General features: G+C 48.1%; 1 protein-coding gene across 3 annotated transcripts in view; it reads left to right on the forward strand.

Annotated features, from left to right (window-relative positions):
- Nucleotides 1–17,506, forward strand: part of PRKG1 (protein kinase cGMP-dependent 1) — a 530,425-nt gene that overhangs the window by 18,591 nt on the left and 494,328 nt on the right. The window contains exon 1 of one of the 3 annotated variants that reach the window (XM_074590626.1): nt 15,816–16,216. The exons of 1 other annotated variant lie outside the window; for it this stretch is intronic. In XM_074590626.1, the coding sequence (XP_074446727.1) occupies nt 15,906–16,216 (311 nt within the window). In that variant the 5' untranslated portion in view covers nt 15,816–15,905. Of the gene's footprint in view, nt 1–15,815; nt 16,217–17,210; nt 17,400–17,506 lie in introns of those variants that run through there. One more of the 3 variants, XM_074590627.1, reaches the window with a different exon arrangement.

The raw sequence follows: 17,506 nt of genomic DNA on the forward strand, positions 1-17,506 counted from the left end.
AGCTGCAAATAGTGGCTAAAGCAGGAGCCTTTCGCATTTGAACTGCAATATGCCCCAGTGTAACAAGGATCTGGCTTTGCAAGCAAATGAGAAAACTGAAGTTGTGTTTGACTTGTGGCACCGCTTAGTGCCAGGAGATGGACAGAAAGCCTCAAATGACCGGGAGGAGGGAAAAAAATGGTTACTGTGTGTTTCTCCGTATCGATAGCTTTCCTGGATGCACCTTAAAATCGAGTCTGAGCTTGAAAACCCAAATGACTCCTGGCCCAATAGTAAACGGTCTATTAAAACCAGGTTATTTGTTCTGCCTTTTCACACAGCTAATCTCTCCTAATTTTTTTCGTTGCTTTTTAGCTCAGCTGAGCTTGCAGAATAGGTGGTAGTACAAGGAGAAAACGGTTTGGTACCGCTGTGCGGGAGAAGCAGGGATGGATTGGGTCTGGACGGAGCATTAATTTAAATCAGATGAAAGGCTGGGGTTGAATAGAGGGCTGCTATGCCACCTCCTTCCTGGCCACTAACTCATAGGGAGACATGGGAGAAAAGAGCATGTATAAATTGTATGATATGCAGCAATATTCATAAGCATGAGGTGTAGCGGTGTTACCCACGCTCTTTGGTCGCTGCAGAGGCTGGGTTGTATTCTCAGCACTGGCTTAACAGCTCCAATAAGGCATGTAACACCGCTGAACAGTGTTACCCGAGACTGATCCCGAATATTAAAACCATAGCGTGTTATTTCCCTTTAGTCATAAATCACATCGCAGAGTTGATCTCAGTCCTGAAATGCCTGGTTTTCCAGCACGTCCCTTGCTGCCGTGGTTATTTAATCCAGTGGGGAGGGGGTGACGCTTCCTTGTGGAGGGGGAGAGGGGCTGGGTGACGTGGGTGCTGTGACTGACCCCATGTGTGTGCAGAGGGGTGACTGACGGGGAGAGGCTGCAGGAGGCTCTGGGCGCCCACCAGGCAGTGGTAGAGGACAGGGACATTTTGAAACACCGGCTGAGGTTACCAGGCGGTCCTTTGTTGCTGGAGATTAAACACATGCAGATTATTTCAGCGTTAACTTCCACGTGATGGGAAACGTTTGATGATCAAGGCAATGACAGACCTGCGCCTCGTAGACTTTGACTTTGGGTTACCCATCCCTCGAGACCCTGGTGAAGGAGGCGAAATGCAGCAAACAACCCTTAGCTTGATGCCGGGAAGTGGTTAAAAACGATCAAAAATCGTGATGCTTCAGCTGCCGGGGAATGGAGGGAGGGTCGCTGCAGAGGGAGAAGCCGGAGGGCTGCACAGACCCCAAGCATTCCCGGGAATGAAAAAAATGCTTTCAGGTCCACGTCCCCACCCTCTGCTCTCGTAAAAGGACTCATAGACCAGAAATCTTTAAACAGATGGTTTGAATAAGGTAAAGTACATAGCCAGCGGTGCCCTCGGGTACATCTGGGTAACCACATCGCCCTCCGAGGAGCTCCGCAGATGCGACCAGAGGTTGCGCTGGCCCAGCGAGACCAGGGGAGGTTGAAAGGCTGCACTGTTCGGACACTGGTATTTTTATCAGTTAAACTCTGGGGAAGGATTCCTGGGGGAAAGCTGGCAAACCCCCAGAAGCAACTGTTAGGTGGGGAGAAGCATCTCCTGTGTGTTGGCACACGTGGTTTGGACGTGGAAAATATTTTCCCGTCGGCACGGCTCTTTTTGCAGTGGCTGTAAATGGAGGGGACGTCGGATGGCTGCAACGTCCTCCATAGCAGCAACGCTGGAGAGCAAGCGGGAAGATTTGGGAATAAATGTGGTCGTGCAGGAAAAAAGCTGGCTGGTAGGGGGCTTTTATAGAATAAATCTGCTCGGCTGGGGTTGTGATAGGCACCTCGCAGCTCACCAAAGGAGCGGAGGAGAAGGTGGCCAAGGTGGCACTGCTAACCTCAAGGTGCGGGTGGAGATGTATGTGATCTACCACTTGGCCGGGGAGTTTTTTCTCGTGGTTATTTGCCCTTCATGTTCAAAATAGGTGCCTCATTTTTCACTTTAATTTACCTGTCTTCCAGTTCTTGTGATGCCTTTCCCCGCTACTCCAAAAATGCCATTTAATACCGAACACTTCATCTACATTATGGTGTCTGTATAACACAATTAAATTTTCTCTTAGTCTTTCCCCGCCCCCCTGTAAGCTAAACAAATCAAGCCCTTTCCGTCCTTGATAAAGACCTTTTTTTTCAGCTCGCTGGTATTTGCTGGCCTTCAACACCATCTCCAGCTGCTCAGTATCCTCTCCCGCAGTGGGGATATTAATGCTCTGAAAAGCAGTTCAACCTCAGCCACCACGTTGTCATTGGTCGCTAGTCATTATTTCTCCATTTAGTTAGTTGTTTTCTACTTACACACGGGTCATAACTTCACCCTCCGGGTTGACACGGAGTCACTTCTTCACCGAGGCTCCCACCGAAGCAGAGGAGGAAGGTGGAGAGGTTCTTCCTAGCAGGAGGAGATCCTCCGGCTTTTTTGGCAGCTTGCAGAGGGCAGCAGGTGAGATGGGCACGCATACAGCTGTGGGTGGGTGTTGTTCAACAGACTCACCCCTTTTATTTGATGTTCTGATGACCATTTTGTGGCTGTATGGTCTTTCCCTAGCTAGAAACCAGCACTTTGATTACTGGAAGAGAAAATTGTTGCAAAGATTCTGGGGGGAAGGATGTCTGCTGACTTGCAGTCTTACCCCTTAAAATGTATTATATTGACTAGCCAAAAGAAAAAGGTGCTTAGCGGAGAGATGCATTTTTTTCCAGTTTCCTTTGAACTTGCTGGCATCATCTGTAAATCCAGCGCTGGACACAGGGAGATTTAATGCATGATGCTTTTTGGTGGCTAAATGCAGCCCTTCCCGTTTCCCCTCCCTAACTCCTGGGATAAAGCAGGCACGATGATGGAGCTGGCCCTCGTGGGGCAGCGCTTGGCTTTGTCTGCCGAGTCTAATAACTGACATTGACTCCAAACAACTCCTTTGAAAGAGCTATAGGGTATAAATAATTAATACCTGTTAAATTATTCAAGCTGGAAATATAGTACATGAATTCAGCAGGCTGACCAGGATACGAATAAGTAATTACGTTAATTAACCCTTGCAGCTAGCAGGAGTTGCAATTAGTTCATGTTTTAGGCTGCTTTGTGTTTTTGAGGAACAGAGATGAGCTAAAAATAAATAGAAATAAACTGAAGCTATGGTTAAAAGATATGGGTTAGTGATGTGGTTTGAATGATCAAATGGCCCTTTTTTCCTTCAGGGGGGAAGCAGGTGCATTTTTTGAAAGCTTTAATCAACGTTCCCTGCAAGAATTTGAAGACGTTTCTGGAAACTGTTAGTTTTCAATGCAAGAAGTTATCCTCTAGACGCTCTGCTCCAGTCTCTGCACATTTCTACCATTTCTTTCCTACATGCTGCTGAAGAGGTAGAGACATAGGGAAGAAAATACCAAGTGTCTATTTTTTAAACCCATTAGCATCATGGAAGAAGTCCTGATAACGACGTTTTGCAAACATGTAACTTGCCATTCAGCGGGCAGTAAAACCTGAATGGATGGTAAAAGGCTTTTCCAGTAAAAAGAAAAAAAGTATTTAGTAGTTACAAAGCAAAAATATTGCATTAGCTTGAAGCTTTGAGTTCAACTAATTAGGGTCAACTGAGATTTTAGGACGGGAAATGGTCATTGTCCAAATGCTCTGTCTGCATTACTCGGATGGATGAATAATGCCTAGCCTCAGGAAAAAAGGTCTTTTTTTTCCAGAAAGTTGGAACTGGTGTTGTAGACAGATAATTGATTTACACTGTAGGCCTTCATATGGAAATTCAGCCTCTCTGACTCTTCCCGCTTATTAATATAAGTGGATATATTCAGATTTGGTTCTCTCTTTGCGTGGTTTTTATTTTCCCTAAAGACATCATGCTGAAAACGTGTCTAAGACTCCTTATTTACATGAGGAGGCATCTGCCATCCTGATTCCTCGAAGGACATTTCAGTAAGTCTGACTGGGTCTAAAGGAAAATCTCTCAGAGGTTTTCTGGTTTTGTCCTGCTCCTGTTTTGTTAATAAGCATTGCTTTTCGCTGTGAAGGTAATTCTTAGTTAGCACGGAATTAAATGGATACATTTTGATATGGAATTGGAAGAATCCTTCTAGAATGGGTCAATGAGAGAGCAATTTAAGAAATCTTTCCCGTTTCCCAAGATGAAATGGAAAGGCTTGGCATTTACCTCTGCTCTGAGCTTTCCCTCTCATCAAGGAATTACCCAGGTGAAGAAAATTTTTCATGGGGAGTCTCAAAACCTGCTTCGGTTCTAATGGCTTTCGTGAAACTTTTTACTGGGATGCATCAATATGAAGATTTGATTTGCCTATTTGGGGTAACTGCAAAGAACGCCTCTTAATTAAAGGAAAAGAAGAAGCAACAGGTGAGAAATGGACTCCATTCCATCAATGTATGTGTGAGAATACTATTTGAGCAGAGGGTTGTGTTGTAAAGTGGAGATGATGGGTGTAGCTCCCACTGCCCTTGGGCACGAAGGTCCATGGAGATGCTTTAATACTCCCTGAGATTTCAAATCCAGCTCAGGCTGTAGGAATCTGCGAACAAGAAATGATTATGGTGTGTCTATTGTTGTTTATGCCTTCAAAAGAGCACAGATTGCAGAGTTTTGCTCTGCTGCGTATCAGACGTAGGGTGCGCATCTCCGGCTTCATCTCCTGGTAGATATTTTGTGGGTTGTTTCATATAGGTATCACACATATATTTGGTGGCTTAGCCTCAAAATCATGCCTCTTTCTTCTGTCATCATTAGCTGGGCTAATAAAAAGTTTTACCTTTCTCTACAACATAAGCTGGGACATGCTTTAACGTATTCTCAGCTAGGCTCTGGTCTAACCTTGCTTTGCCACCAAAGCATTGGGTACTCTACCGTTTCAGCCTGAGGATAAATGTATTTCCCTGAATCTCCTAATCTGTTTGGGTTTGATTTGCCATTTAAAAACATTATTTACCCCATCTCCTGAGTGTCCCCTACAAAAATATATGGAAGCTTGAGGGGAAAAAAACCATCTATTTAAATATTCTATTCCAGTGGGGTTCCTGTATCGATTCTTTCCCCATAATTTAGACCTCCATGCTCAGCATTTGCTGGTCTGCTGCCCAATCAATACCAATTCCATCTGGAAATTACATTAATGTTTTTTAAATAAGAGTTTGCTTGCAGAGTTTAACTTTATTTGTACATCTGAGGAGCTTAGGAAGTTTTTGAGTTTTTTTGGGTTTTTTTGAGGTGATGGATTAATTGCAATTTCAGTGATATACGTCTATGTGTATGGTGGCATTAGTATCAGAAATTTTTTATGAGCTATTTTAATTTAATAGACTTTTCTGAGAGTTTACAAGGGACTATAAATGGAAAGCAAAAAGATTCAGACTCCTGAAAATGGAATAATTTAAAATGTAAAGAAATGAGACTAAATACGGAATTGGGGTATATATTGAAAATGAAATGCCTCCCTTACTCAGATTGGTCATTCAATTGGTCATTAATACTAAAAGGTAGAGATTTTTAGGTTCACATGTCCTGACTTCTGCATGCGTGCGTGCTTGGAGCTGTTGTATGTTCTCGTAGTGGCAGCATGTACCAGGTGTTGAGCCAAGGGCCAGGAACTGGTGCAAATCAAGGATCTAAAGGCTCCCTTATTATGTTTATTACTGAATCAAATCATTGATTCAGACTTTCTGACTGACTGACAAATCAATCTATCATTTGTGTCTCTTTAGGGGGAACACGCACAGGTGTGGTAAAGAAAACCACCTAAAATGTGATGTCTGGTCTGCTGGGACTTGCTGGTGGAGTTGTTATATCTCTGAAATAATTTGCCTATCAAGTAAACCGAATGTTAAGAAGGAAGAAGGCTGTGAGTTTGGCTACTCTAAGGGACATATAGAGAGACAGTACCATGGTTTTATAAATGCTCGCTTTTATAGAAATATGTCCCTTAAAATGCCACATATTCACTTCTTTAGAGTTGTAGTAGCTGACTTGAAAAAAAAATAAATTACAGTATTAATCCTATCTCTCTTGCTGAGAAATAGAACATATGAATATTGATGGGAACTTAAAGCTGAGTTGGAGCAACACTCTTGGCCCCCAAGGTCTCCTTTTTTTTTCCTAGTGCATGCATATTTTCGTTTCTACATTGCCTTTTTATTGAGTGTTTTGGGGTTTTTTTTTGATGTTTCGTTGGGGTTTTTTTGTGGTGCGTGGTGATTCAACAAGTATTTGGTGTGAAGGCTTGCAACCGTGCACCTCAAGCTGGGAGAGCAGGGCAGTAGAGGGCGGCATTACTCCTTGTGTTTTGTGTTTTCTTCTCCTAGAAGAAAGGAGAATTTTAAAAAGCAGGGGAAAAAAAAGAAGAATGTGGAGAATGCTGTGCCTGCCAGAGCTGCAGGCCATGTAAGGGAACAGAGTGGGGCCAAACACCCACCACGCAGGGAGGTGGCACATGGCGCTTCACGCTACGTCATGCCCAAACCATGAGCTGAAAACAGTTGCTTTGCTGATAGCCACAGCATTTAAGCAAGAAAAGAAAAAGAAGAAGAGCAGGTTTTTTTTAAAAAAGCGAATTGACGTTTGTGCATATGAAAAAGAGCAGGGCGATTTTTGAGGCAGGTTGCGAATTTGCGCTCTTGTTCCAGGGAACAGAAGTATAAAATACATTGCCTCCCTCTCTGCCACAATGCAGGTTTTTATGCCGCGTACCAATATCGATCCTTTCTATTCTGACAACACGAGACCGCTTCACAGCATGTCAGATGCTTTGAAGATGAGTTTGTACACTGATTGCATATGTATATGTATACAGATGGCATAAATAAGGGCATGAAGAAATTGCCCTGTTGTTTGGGCCAAGCCGCTCAAGTAAGAGCATAGACGATAAAGCTTCGATAGAAATAGTTCTTGCAGAGAAGTAGCCTAATAAAAGGTTGATACCAACCTAGACATCTTTCTTTCTAGAGCACAGAGAAGCAGACACAAAGTGCATGTTGCCTTTGCAGCATCATCACTTCCAAAAGATTTTTCCTTCTCAGTTTGAGGAAGCTCCCATGAGTCGGTATCGTCGTTCTCCAGCAGTGAAAACTGTCCTGTTTCCCACCAGGATCAAAGATTAGGAGGTGGGGGGGAAAGATGTGCAGGGCGAACCTTCGCAGTGTGTTTTATGGTGGGGAAGAGTTGCATAGGTGACCCTTCCCAGTATGTTTTATGGTGGGGAAGTGTTGCATAGGTGAACTTCCCCAGCAGGTTTCAATGCACGTTTTAACACTACGCAACAGAGAGTGGTCAGGGTCAGAGGAAAACCAGCTGGAGCTGGAGTCAGAAAAGGCACCGCAGCCCTGGGCTCCTCAGCTGCGGTTGCACGTCCTCCTCCAAGATGGGGTAGCGGCCGTGCAGTGAGAGCCAGGAGGGAGCCCAGCACCTTACCCAGGGGTTTAGCTGCTGATTTGAAGCAGAAATTGTGCGAAGGTGAGAATAAAAGTGCTGCCCATCCCCTGATTCACCCAACGCAAAAAGGGAGTCAGTCAAAAGATGTTGGTGATGCTTAGGAAATCAGGCAGACACTAGCCTCTAATGCTTTGATGAGTAGAGCAATCAGTTCGAGCAAACACTGACAAAGAGAGAACTGTGAGCATAAACATTTTTACACACTCAGAGAGCCCAACCTGATGAAGTTTCCCCAAGCATAAATAAGAAATAGCTGTAGAAGTCAGTGGAGTGCTGTAAAACCTTCGTGAAACCCGCTGTGAGCCTCTGTTTGCAGATTGTACCTGGATGATTCATGGATATCTCCTTGGTGCCCGAACAAGCTGGGTCCTCTGTGGGACGCAGCCATTTATTCTGAGCCTTAAATGATCACAGGGATCAACTTTGAGTACAAACCTTTCCTGGAAATGATTTCTGCAAGAGAGGGTTTAGCATTGCTAGAATTGTGGACAGAAACATTTCTAGATACTTAAATAAAATACGGGTGCTTCAGTAGAATTTTTCTGGTTGCTCAGGACATGCAGATGTCAGAAAAAGACTTAAGAATAAATTCGAGCATGATTCTGTTTCTAAAAAGGAAGACAACTTTCAATGCAACTCAGATTTATCTTTAAGAAACACCAGTCTGTTGTCCAGTCATGTAAAACAAAGGCTGGAAGTCTATGCTTTGTGCTTATTGTTACAAATACCTGAAACATTCAAATAATAAATTTTAAAAAGCAGAAGAATTAATTTGATTACATAAAGAGATGGTGCACTTGTTCGCGATGCATTCATCATAAAATAATGGTAACGCACTGGTTATTTTCATATCGGTGGTACCGGGATATGTGTTTATTTCTAATCCAATATCAAATACAAATGAATTGTTTTGAAGGTTGGATAAATCAGCCCAACAGACTAAGGCAATTATGGTAGGTGAGTGGTGTATTACTGGCAAGGAGAGATAAGAAACACTGCAGGGTCCAGAAGGGCGATGAGAGGGAGCGCCCGGAATTGCAAATGCTTGGGGCTGGCAAATGGTTTGCTACTGTTAAATCCGAGCAGTTGAGAAATGGCATCAAGCAGCTTCAAAATCAGGATCTAGAAACAAGCTGCTATCAATTAAAATAATTTGGGGGGGGGGGGGCAGGGAAACAAGTCTCTTACTCTTCATGCCTTCCTGAATAATTTGCTTCCCACCTCTTGCAACCAGAGAACTGTGATTAAAAAAATCAGCAAGTTGCGGAAAGCAATGGAGGTTGGAGAGAGCAAAAGATGTAACTGCATGGTAACAGCTGATGAGTTTAGCTGTTATAACGTATAGCGTTTTAAAAGTATACCATGAAGAATTGCAGGCTGACTCACAAGACAAACCTCGCTTTTGGTCAACACAACTTCTTACCAGCCTACTGCTGAATACTGATGCCAGAATACTCCAAAACGTGCCCCTAGAAGCTGTTGTTGCTAGTTAGGGTCCCACATAAAGACAATTGAAGAGATGATCTCACGCGCAGAAGGTTAGTAGGAGCAGATGAAGTCAGAAACAAAGACAGAAAGCTGGGATTTGGCCCCAGATGTCCTGACATCCCGTTGAGTTCCTGATTGCCTGGACCGTGTAGCATGGTAAGGTCAGATCTATATTCTGCCCAAGTGCCTTTCCTAAGCAATCCAATACAAAGGTGATGCACGGCATGTGCCAGGCAGCTGTAGGATTTCTGGCTGTGTCAATGGCTTTGTAAGGGTCTTGCCTCTGAAAAGTGAGGTTTGGGAAACTTTTGGTAGCCTGTGTATGCTGATCATTCAGTGATCGAATGACATTGCAGAGTTCTGTCAGCGTTAGGATGTTGTCCCTGTTGTGTGATCAGGCTGGGTTGTTTTTGTCCTCAGGCAGTAACCCCACGCCGTTTGGTGCGTGGGATGGGTGACGGATGAATCGCCGAGCTCTCCCGCCCCTTCACCATGACCCTGAGATAACACAGCAGGAGGAGGAACGTATGTTGAATAGTGAAGACAGAAGGGGCACTGAGCATGGGGTGTCCTGAGCGGTTAAACTCTGGCTGACGAGAAGTGCAAGGAAGCTGGCCTGGCTATCTCGTCTGTGTCTCCATGAAAATAAGTGGCCTTAGATCCCACACGTGGCTCCCACCTTCCTTCAAACACTTCTGCTTCTCCCAGTCTCACCATTATGTGCGTGAGAGCCAGAATGAATCTGTTTTTCCAGCTACATCAACTAAGTTGATGTTTTCTACAAACTTCACCTCCATTATATCCTGTATCTCATGGCTCCAAGGCTAGATCTGCATCTTTACATTTACTTTAATTAGTCCCTGGGTTCATTTGCCAGTAGCTTAAGGCTGAAAGCAAAAGAAAACTACATTTCCAGGGCTCTCCTTGTCTAAATGCTGCTTTTGCTCTACATAGTCAGTGCCCTGGGACTGCTGAGAAAAGCAGGAGCATAGTCGGTGTCTAATTGTAGTAACTGCAAAACAGCACTAAGTATTTATGTTGGCAGTTTTCAGAACAAGTTGCTGCTTAACATGAGCCTAAAGAGACTTCTTAAGGCAGCTGAATCATTTTGAAACCACTTCTGGCTTAATCCAGCCCACGGGAAGACATGTCTAAGCTCTGCTCGTGTCTGACCTTGCTGGGCACTCCAGCTCTTCTTCTTCTTCTCCAGCAGGTCGGGGTGTGGGGGGGAAATCAACCAGTCACTTGAGGTGTGTATGGACAGGAGGTATGGGGATCAGAGATGGTGGTTCCCACACCTGACCTGCCTGGAGACCTGCTGCTATTTGCAGCTGCTATCTAGGGGCACGTGGAAAATGTGTTCACTCTTTCCCAGAGAAAGCCCAGCCCCAAAGATATAATTTAGGCTGAGGACATGAGAAGGTGCTACCAGGAAGCCTGTAGCATCCCCTCCTACCCTGTAGGGACTCACGAGCAGCTGAACCAGCACTGAAGTGAAGCGATGTGGAGACCCACTGCCACCACATGCAACCATCTGATGGGGATGAGCTGTTGAAAATACAACTTTCTACGGGATCATGGGAGAAAAAGCCTGGCTTAGAAAGACATCTTTCAACTGAAGCGTGTCGGATGCTTTTGGAGGTGGTTTCTGTAGACACATAGGCAGGGCTGGTGTGAATAGGGTCTTGTTAGCGGGGAAAAGAAATCAGAGGGACCGTTTTGGTTGCTCTAGTGGAAGGACAAAGCTTTGAAGGGCTTGTTGAATGTGTATTCAACTTCCGGATACTGAGAATAATTTATTGTGCCATTTTTATGTAAAACTCGTGTTCCTCCCCTAAAGATGACCGATACCGTTCCACTGTTTCAGCTCTGCAGCCCACCCAGCAGGAACCACAGGTACAGGCTCTCCTCCAGCCTGGAAAAACAATGAGGGGATGATTACTTCTTACCTTGCCAGTGATGTTAGGTCTTCGGTGCCATCTATTTTTCTGGGCAAAGGACCCATGAAGGAGAACAGGAAATTTCAGTTCTTAAATCTGATTCTGGCATGCAAGGGGAGGGGGGCTTGAAAAACCACCATGTTACATGGATAATTCTTGCTGTTATACACTCATAATGTCTCATCCTCTTGCCTTGCATGACACAAACATTCATTTTTTTGTGTTATGATGTATGCCCCTAATGTGATATAAACAGCAAAGCATATTACCAATTGCAGTACAGCACACTATTATTTTTTTCTTGTCTCTGCAGTGAGCATTCTTTTTGTACGATTAATAGGTCTTGGGGTATTTTTTTTCTCTCGTGCACTCTACTCCAAGTGATCCTCATCCTGGGAGGGTTTCTTAGGGCAGGCTGGAGCAGTTGCATGGTCTTCACAGGAGCTGCTTCTCAGTGTTTCTTAGTGATAATGGAAAGAATCTACATACTAAAGGAAAATCCTTGAGATAATCCAGTTGAGATGTTCGTTTGACTTTCACAACCCCCCCCCCCTCCGCCCGGGAATCAATGGGATTTAAAAGGCAGCACTCGCTGCAAGAGTCCCTAACCCTGGATATCTCCATCCCTTTGATGGGGTGGAACAAACTGGTTTCAGCTTCATTTTTAGAGAAGAACCAAACTAAGAGTGAAAGCCCAATGTTGCGAGACAATAGGACTTATTTTCGGAGATAAATGGGGCTGAAGCACTCCCCAAATACTGCCAATTCCTGCTCCTTGGTCTTGGCGAGGCTGCTTTCACACAGTAGTTCCAGCCTCATCCCCATCCTTGGGGGCTGAATTATTTTTCAGCTGCCCCCTGCAAATCTGTAGGGCACCGTGGCCCCAGAAGGAGCTACCGGAGGCACTCTGTTTAGGGCAAAAGGTAAAAAGAGCAGCCAAATGTGCCCTAGGGAGGAGTGAGATGTGTTCATGTTTCAGTAGGTGGCACTCCTTCCTCTGCCTCAGAGACTGGCATGAATTTTGGGTGTAGGGTGGAATAGAGCGGGGGGGGGGGTGGGGGGGGGTGGGTAGCATCCCACAGAGGAGACGTGGTGACCCTGCGGGGTGAACTGCAACTTGAGTTGGTTATAGCATGCTTTCTGTAAGAGTTCATCTCATGTATGTGCTGCTTTCCTCTAGATCTTCATGTATTGTCAGTCTTTCCTTCTTCACATTTTTAAAGGTGTTGCTGTGAATATGCATGTAGGGAATGCATTCGGCTTCGCAACCGGCTGCGTGCCATCGGCAGGTAGAGTCCTGTGGGTCACACACCTTCCCAAATCTGCACAAAGACCTGACAATGAGAGAAATGCATTGCAAAACCCAAGCTGTTCAACTTTCTACCACAGGCTGATGTGGTCCCGTAGATATTTTGGGGAAAGAGTAAGGATGGACGTCAGAGTGGATTAAGCAGGGGGAAAAAAAATGCTTCCAGGAGGAGGAAAATGTTTCTGTATGTACTCAGTGATGCACCTCCAGCTTCTCCGTCCGCGCTGTCCTGGACAGCTGTAGCAAGGTGACATTTGTCTGTCAGTGATCCTGCTTGCTACCTGAGCTTTGATTGGCAAGCCCAGGGAAACATTTGCAGAATAGAGAGCTTTCAAATATGTTTTTAGCTTGGAAGATGGCAGCTGAGTGGGTGCATTTGGTGACAGATGATCCTTGAAAGGTTTAGAAGCAAAAGCTATTAAAACCTAGGAGCTGTGCAGAGAGGAAATATTATGAGTATAACAGAGCCTATTCGAAGAGAAGAAACATCCCTGTTTCGTGTGATTCCCAACAGCAAGCCCCAGCACACAGCGTTTTGAGGCAGAGAGAAAGCTGTCTGCAGATGCGCTTTTCTTTGGCTTCCTGCTTACTTGACATCCAGGCACTGTATCACAATGGCCAGATCAGAAAAAGGCCTTGGGACGACTGTAGCCAAAGGCTCCCTGAACAAACCGCATGCAGCTTCGCCCTGTCCTCCCAAAAGCCAAGCCAGTTGGTGCATTCCTGCCATTCTTCTCCCTGAAGCCGTTTCTATCCATTCACTGGATCAAGAAGACAAAACAGCTGCTCTGAGAGTCTGAGATTTTTTTTTTTATTGGCAACTTTAAGTTGAAAGGAATGGGATCAGAGGATTTATTTTTATCAGAGTGGGGCAGTACCCTGGGATCCCTGAGATTACACAGCAGCTGGTACCAGGAAAGCCTGAAGTATGAACCGCAGGGAGGAGATCTGCACTCGCCCAACAGTTTCTTTGGGAGAGCAGTGCATAGTCAAAAATAGGCAACTGCCGACTGCCTTCCCGTGGCAGAACGGGTTTGAAGCCCTTTGGGCTGCTTTGGCCTCATTCTTAAATTGGGGAAGACCAGCCTTAGACTTGACAGCTGCTGATTATAGTCCCAAATCTAAAACGGAGCCATAAAATCTCTCTTTAGACCTCGTAGGTCTTATGAAAAAGTGCTTCCCGCCTGTAAATAAATATTTTCTTCAGATATACTCAGCTAAATTCCTCTCCAGTTTTATTTCTTGTAATTTCTCACAGCTTTCTCCAGATCCTTTCTAGGTACCGTTGTCTCAGCCCCAGGCTGTGCACCTCTAATAGAAACCAAGCAATGTGGCTTTACTGCTTGTCATCGAGAAATTATGCACAAGTTTCCCCCCAGGGCTGTTATTCTTTTGAAGCCTGGTGGGCTTCAGTTAACCGTATTGCTGCCTCCCTCATCCAGAAGTTGGTATCGCTTCTGTAGGAAGGAAAACAATAAAACTTTAAGCATGTCGGCTGAATGCTATTAAAATATTTTATTTATCATTGATTTCTGGTTTGTAGGCAGCAGGAGTGCATCTATTTAATGCTGGTCTTCTTTAAAATGGAAATGTTCAGAAGATATTTGGTACTTCTGTTCCTAGTGAGTTATGCAAGATTGAAATGGAAGGAATATACAGTAAAAAATGCTGTCTGAACTTAAAGCGCTTCGGCACCCCGTGAAAACAACCAGGGGACTTTGCTTTTGTGCCTGGCACATATGCGTCAAGGGGACTGAAAACTGAAGCGTTTTACATTAACCCTTTTTTTTTTTCATGGACATCTCAAAAAAATGCAGGAGGCATCAAATACGTTGCAGAACCTGCAAGGCCTCATGCTTATGGACGGAGGCCAGGCTCTTTAAAACAACAGCATTGAGCAGGGAGCAGTTGTAGTTCCTCATCCATTCTTTTTTTTAAAATTTATTTTATAAAGACCATCTGCAGGTTGAAAGCTGGAACTTTGGACTCAGCCAAGCACCAGTATGTAACAGTAAAAAAAAAAACAAAACAAACCACCCAACCAAAAAAAACTCAATGCCATAAACATGGTGTCTGTCTGGATGTCTCTCATTTCCAGCTAATGCCCGAATGGGAGGTGTAGACACACTGCTACCAGCAGATACAGACACGTAGGTACCACCCACCTCCAAAAAAATGTATCCATGGCTGCATCCTCCCTCTCTCCTCCTCAAATCAAACTCCCAGAGAGGGAACGGAAGCAGCTGCTTCTGCTGCCCTGAAAACAGCCGAGCACGAAACTGTGCCAGTGCCCCAGCGCTGCTGAAGCTCTTGTGGGGTGCCTGTGTTTAGCTGGGCTGTGGGGATTTTTACCCCCGACTCCTCCAGACTGTGCAATCCTATTGGGAAACCCCAAAACCAGCTATTTTCTTGCCCACAGACCCCTCTTTCTGCCCTGGAGGGCCAAGCCCAGGAGCTGTGTCGTCTCGTTGTACATCCCTGTCCCTTCTGCGCCTGGCAAACGCAGACAAGACAAAAGAAAACAGAGCCATTTGGCACGGAGGGCTCAGCCGATGAGGCTCATTTATTTTATTTTGTTATTTTTGTGCTGCAGACCCGTGCATTGCATCACATAGGTAGAACCGACGTGTAGCGGTTTGTCAGCACACAGAAAATCCTAGTGCACACAGCGTTGCGCTCACACGCTGGGAAAATCCTATCGCATTTGGTACGGCAGAAACTAGCTCACACTGTCATCTGGGTATTGGGCTACACAGAAAGTCTATTTCCCATATTTTAAGTTAGGGGCTTTTTTTAGTGCTCTAAGACCCATATGCCCTGCCTCCAGGCTTTTCCAGCGCAGACATACTTGACCGATATTCACATAAAAATCTGGGTTTTTGGAGCCTGAAGCTTGCCGAGACTCAGCAGGAGCCATGCCACGCACTGGCTTGTGCTTTCACTCAGAGAAGACAAGAAAAATTGGCTGTTTAAAAAAAAAAAAAAAAAAGAAAGTAAACGGGAGGTAAACCGGGCAAGTTCTGTAGGGAAAAAGTAGCACCCTTGATTGGAGCAGAGAGGATGGGAAGGGAGAGGTAGCAGGGGCCACCCCGACCGCGGGACGGGCGAGGGCAGGTTTGTGCAGCCATCTCCCAGGGTTTGGACCTTGTCTGATGGCCTCCTCCTGCAAAAAGAGGGGAGGGGAGGGCTCGGCAGAGGCTCCCGGCGGCGGAGCGCTCCCGCAGCGCCCGGGGGGAGGCCGCCGGCCAGCCCCTTCCCCGCATCGCCCGCCCGGGCGACCCCGGCGGGGCTGTGGGCGGTGCGGGGAGCCGGCGAAGGAGGGAGCGGGGAGGGCATGTGCATCCCCGCCGCCTTCCCTCCCCCTCCGCCTGTGTGTGTGTGTGTCTCCCGCTGCCTTCTCCAGCCCAGCCTGACGCAGGCGGATCGAAATCGCCCCTAACAACCCGGCTCCGGAGCGCGGTGCCGGCGGCGGGGGTCCGGCGGCGGCGGGGGCCCCGGCGGGCAGCGGGGCCGCGCCGGGCCGGGCCGGGCCGGGGAGGGCGGAGGAGGGAAGGCGAAGTTGGCCCAAGTGCGGGGGAGGCGGCCCAGAGGGGGAAAGTTGCCGGGAGAGGCGAGGGGCGAGCGAGGCGGCAGGACCATGGGCACTTTGCGGGATTTACAGTACGCGCTGCAGGAGAAGATCGAGGAGCTGCGGCAGCGGGATGCGCTCATTGACGAGCTGGAGCTGGAGTTGGACCAGAAGGACGAACTGATCCAGAAGCTGCAGAACGAGCTGGACAAGTACCGCTCCGTGATCCGGCCGGCCACCCAGCAGGCGCAGCAGCAGAGCGCCGGCACCTTGCAGGGGGAGCAGAGGACCAAGCGACAGGCCATCTCGGCCGAGCCCACCGCCTTTGATATCCAGGATCTCAGCCACGTCACCCTCCCCTTCTACCCCAAGAGCCCACAGTAAGCTGGGGGGGGTGTGTTTGTGTGGTGTCACCCCGGGTACCCACCTCTCCATCCGCCGCGCTCGGCTCCCCTCACCCCTTCTCCCCTCGCTGCTGGCGGGGCAGCTGGCGGATGCTTCTTCCCCTTCGTCCCCCGTCCTCCCTTGCCGCCGCCCGCCGTGGAGGGACGGCGGCAGCGGAGGGGGGGAGGGTGTGGGCGCGGAGCGGAGCCCCAAAGCGCGGCCGCCGCGGGTTCCTGCGGGGTTGGGAAAGTTGCGAGCTCCGGGCTTGGAGGGGGTGGATGTGCGACATGAGGGAAGCGCCGAGGTTGGGGCGGGGGGACACGTCGGACCCGGCCGATGGGGGGGTCCCGTCGGACCCGGCCCCCCCCCGCCCTCCCCCGTGGTCATCCCGCACGACGGCGAGCTCGGGCGGCCGCCGGCGGAGTTTCTGCTGCCAACGGTGTGAACCGGGGCGCATCCCGGTCTCGGGGGGCTTTAACGCTGTGGGAGGGGGTACGGACACAGGAGAAACCCGGGGGTCTCTCCCCTCCGGAGGGGACCGGCGTCCTGCCGGGAGCAATTGGCAGCGGGGCGGGCAGGGAAACTTGTGAGCCCGGCGGGGTGCGGTGCCCGCGGCTCCGGCAGCCTCCTCGCCGCCCTGCCTGGCCTCCCTTGCCCGGGGGGTGCTGGTGTGTGTTTGTTTTGGGGGAGAAGGGGTGGGTAAGAAAGGCTCGTTGTAGTGTGCTAGTCCGGTGGAGGGTGTGCGGGGAAGGGGGGGGGCGGCGGGAGGGGAAAGTTGTGGGGAACCTCGGCTGCCAGCACGGCCGGGAGATGCTCTGCCCTGGTCTAATGGAGAAAGCGGGGACCTTGCAGGAGAGGGATCACTCCCCCACCCACCTTAGTATCTTTTTCCTGGCCAATAAACCGCAATGCATTTGGTTCAGAACTCCTTAGGGGAAAAAAACCAAAACAACCCACCACACGGATTATCCGCCGGTGAAGCGCCATGTGGAAGGGCGGCGGGGCCGGCCCGGGGCTCCCCCACACCTCGCTGCTCCGGCGGGCCGGGCGCCCCCCGCCTGGCGGCAACCGCGGCTCGACCTCCCCATCGCCGCTGCGGGTCGGTGGGCAAAGGGCCCGACATCTTCCTCGGGAGCGCTGGGGTTGCGGAGGATGGTTCGAGCCATGCTGGTAGTTGAGGTGGTTTTGGTTGATTTGGGGTTTCTCGTCCCCCCGGGGGCGGGGAGGGGGGATGCAAGGTCTGTCCCCGCCGCCCGTTTAGGGGAGATGGCGGGCGGGCCCTCGGC

Source organism: Larus michahellis, chromosome 6, assembly GCF_964199755.1.
Source record: "Larus michahellis chromosome 6, bLarMic1.1, whole genome shotgun sequence".
NCBI lineage: Eukaryota > Metazoa > Chordata > Aves > Charadriiformes > Laridae > Larus > Larus michahellis.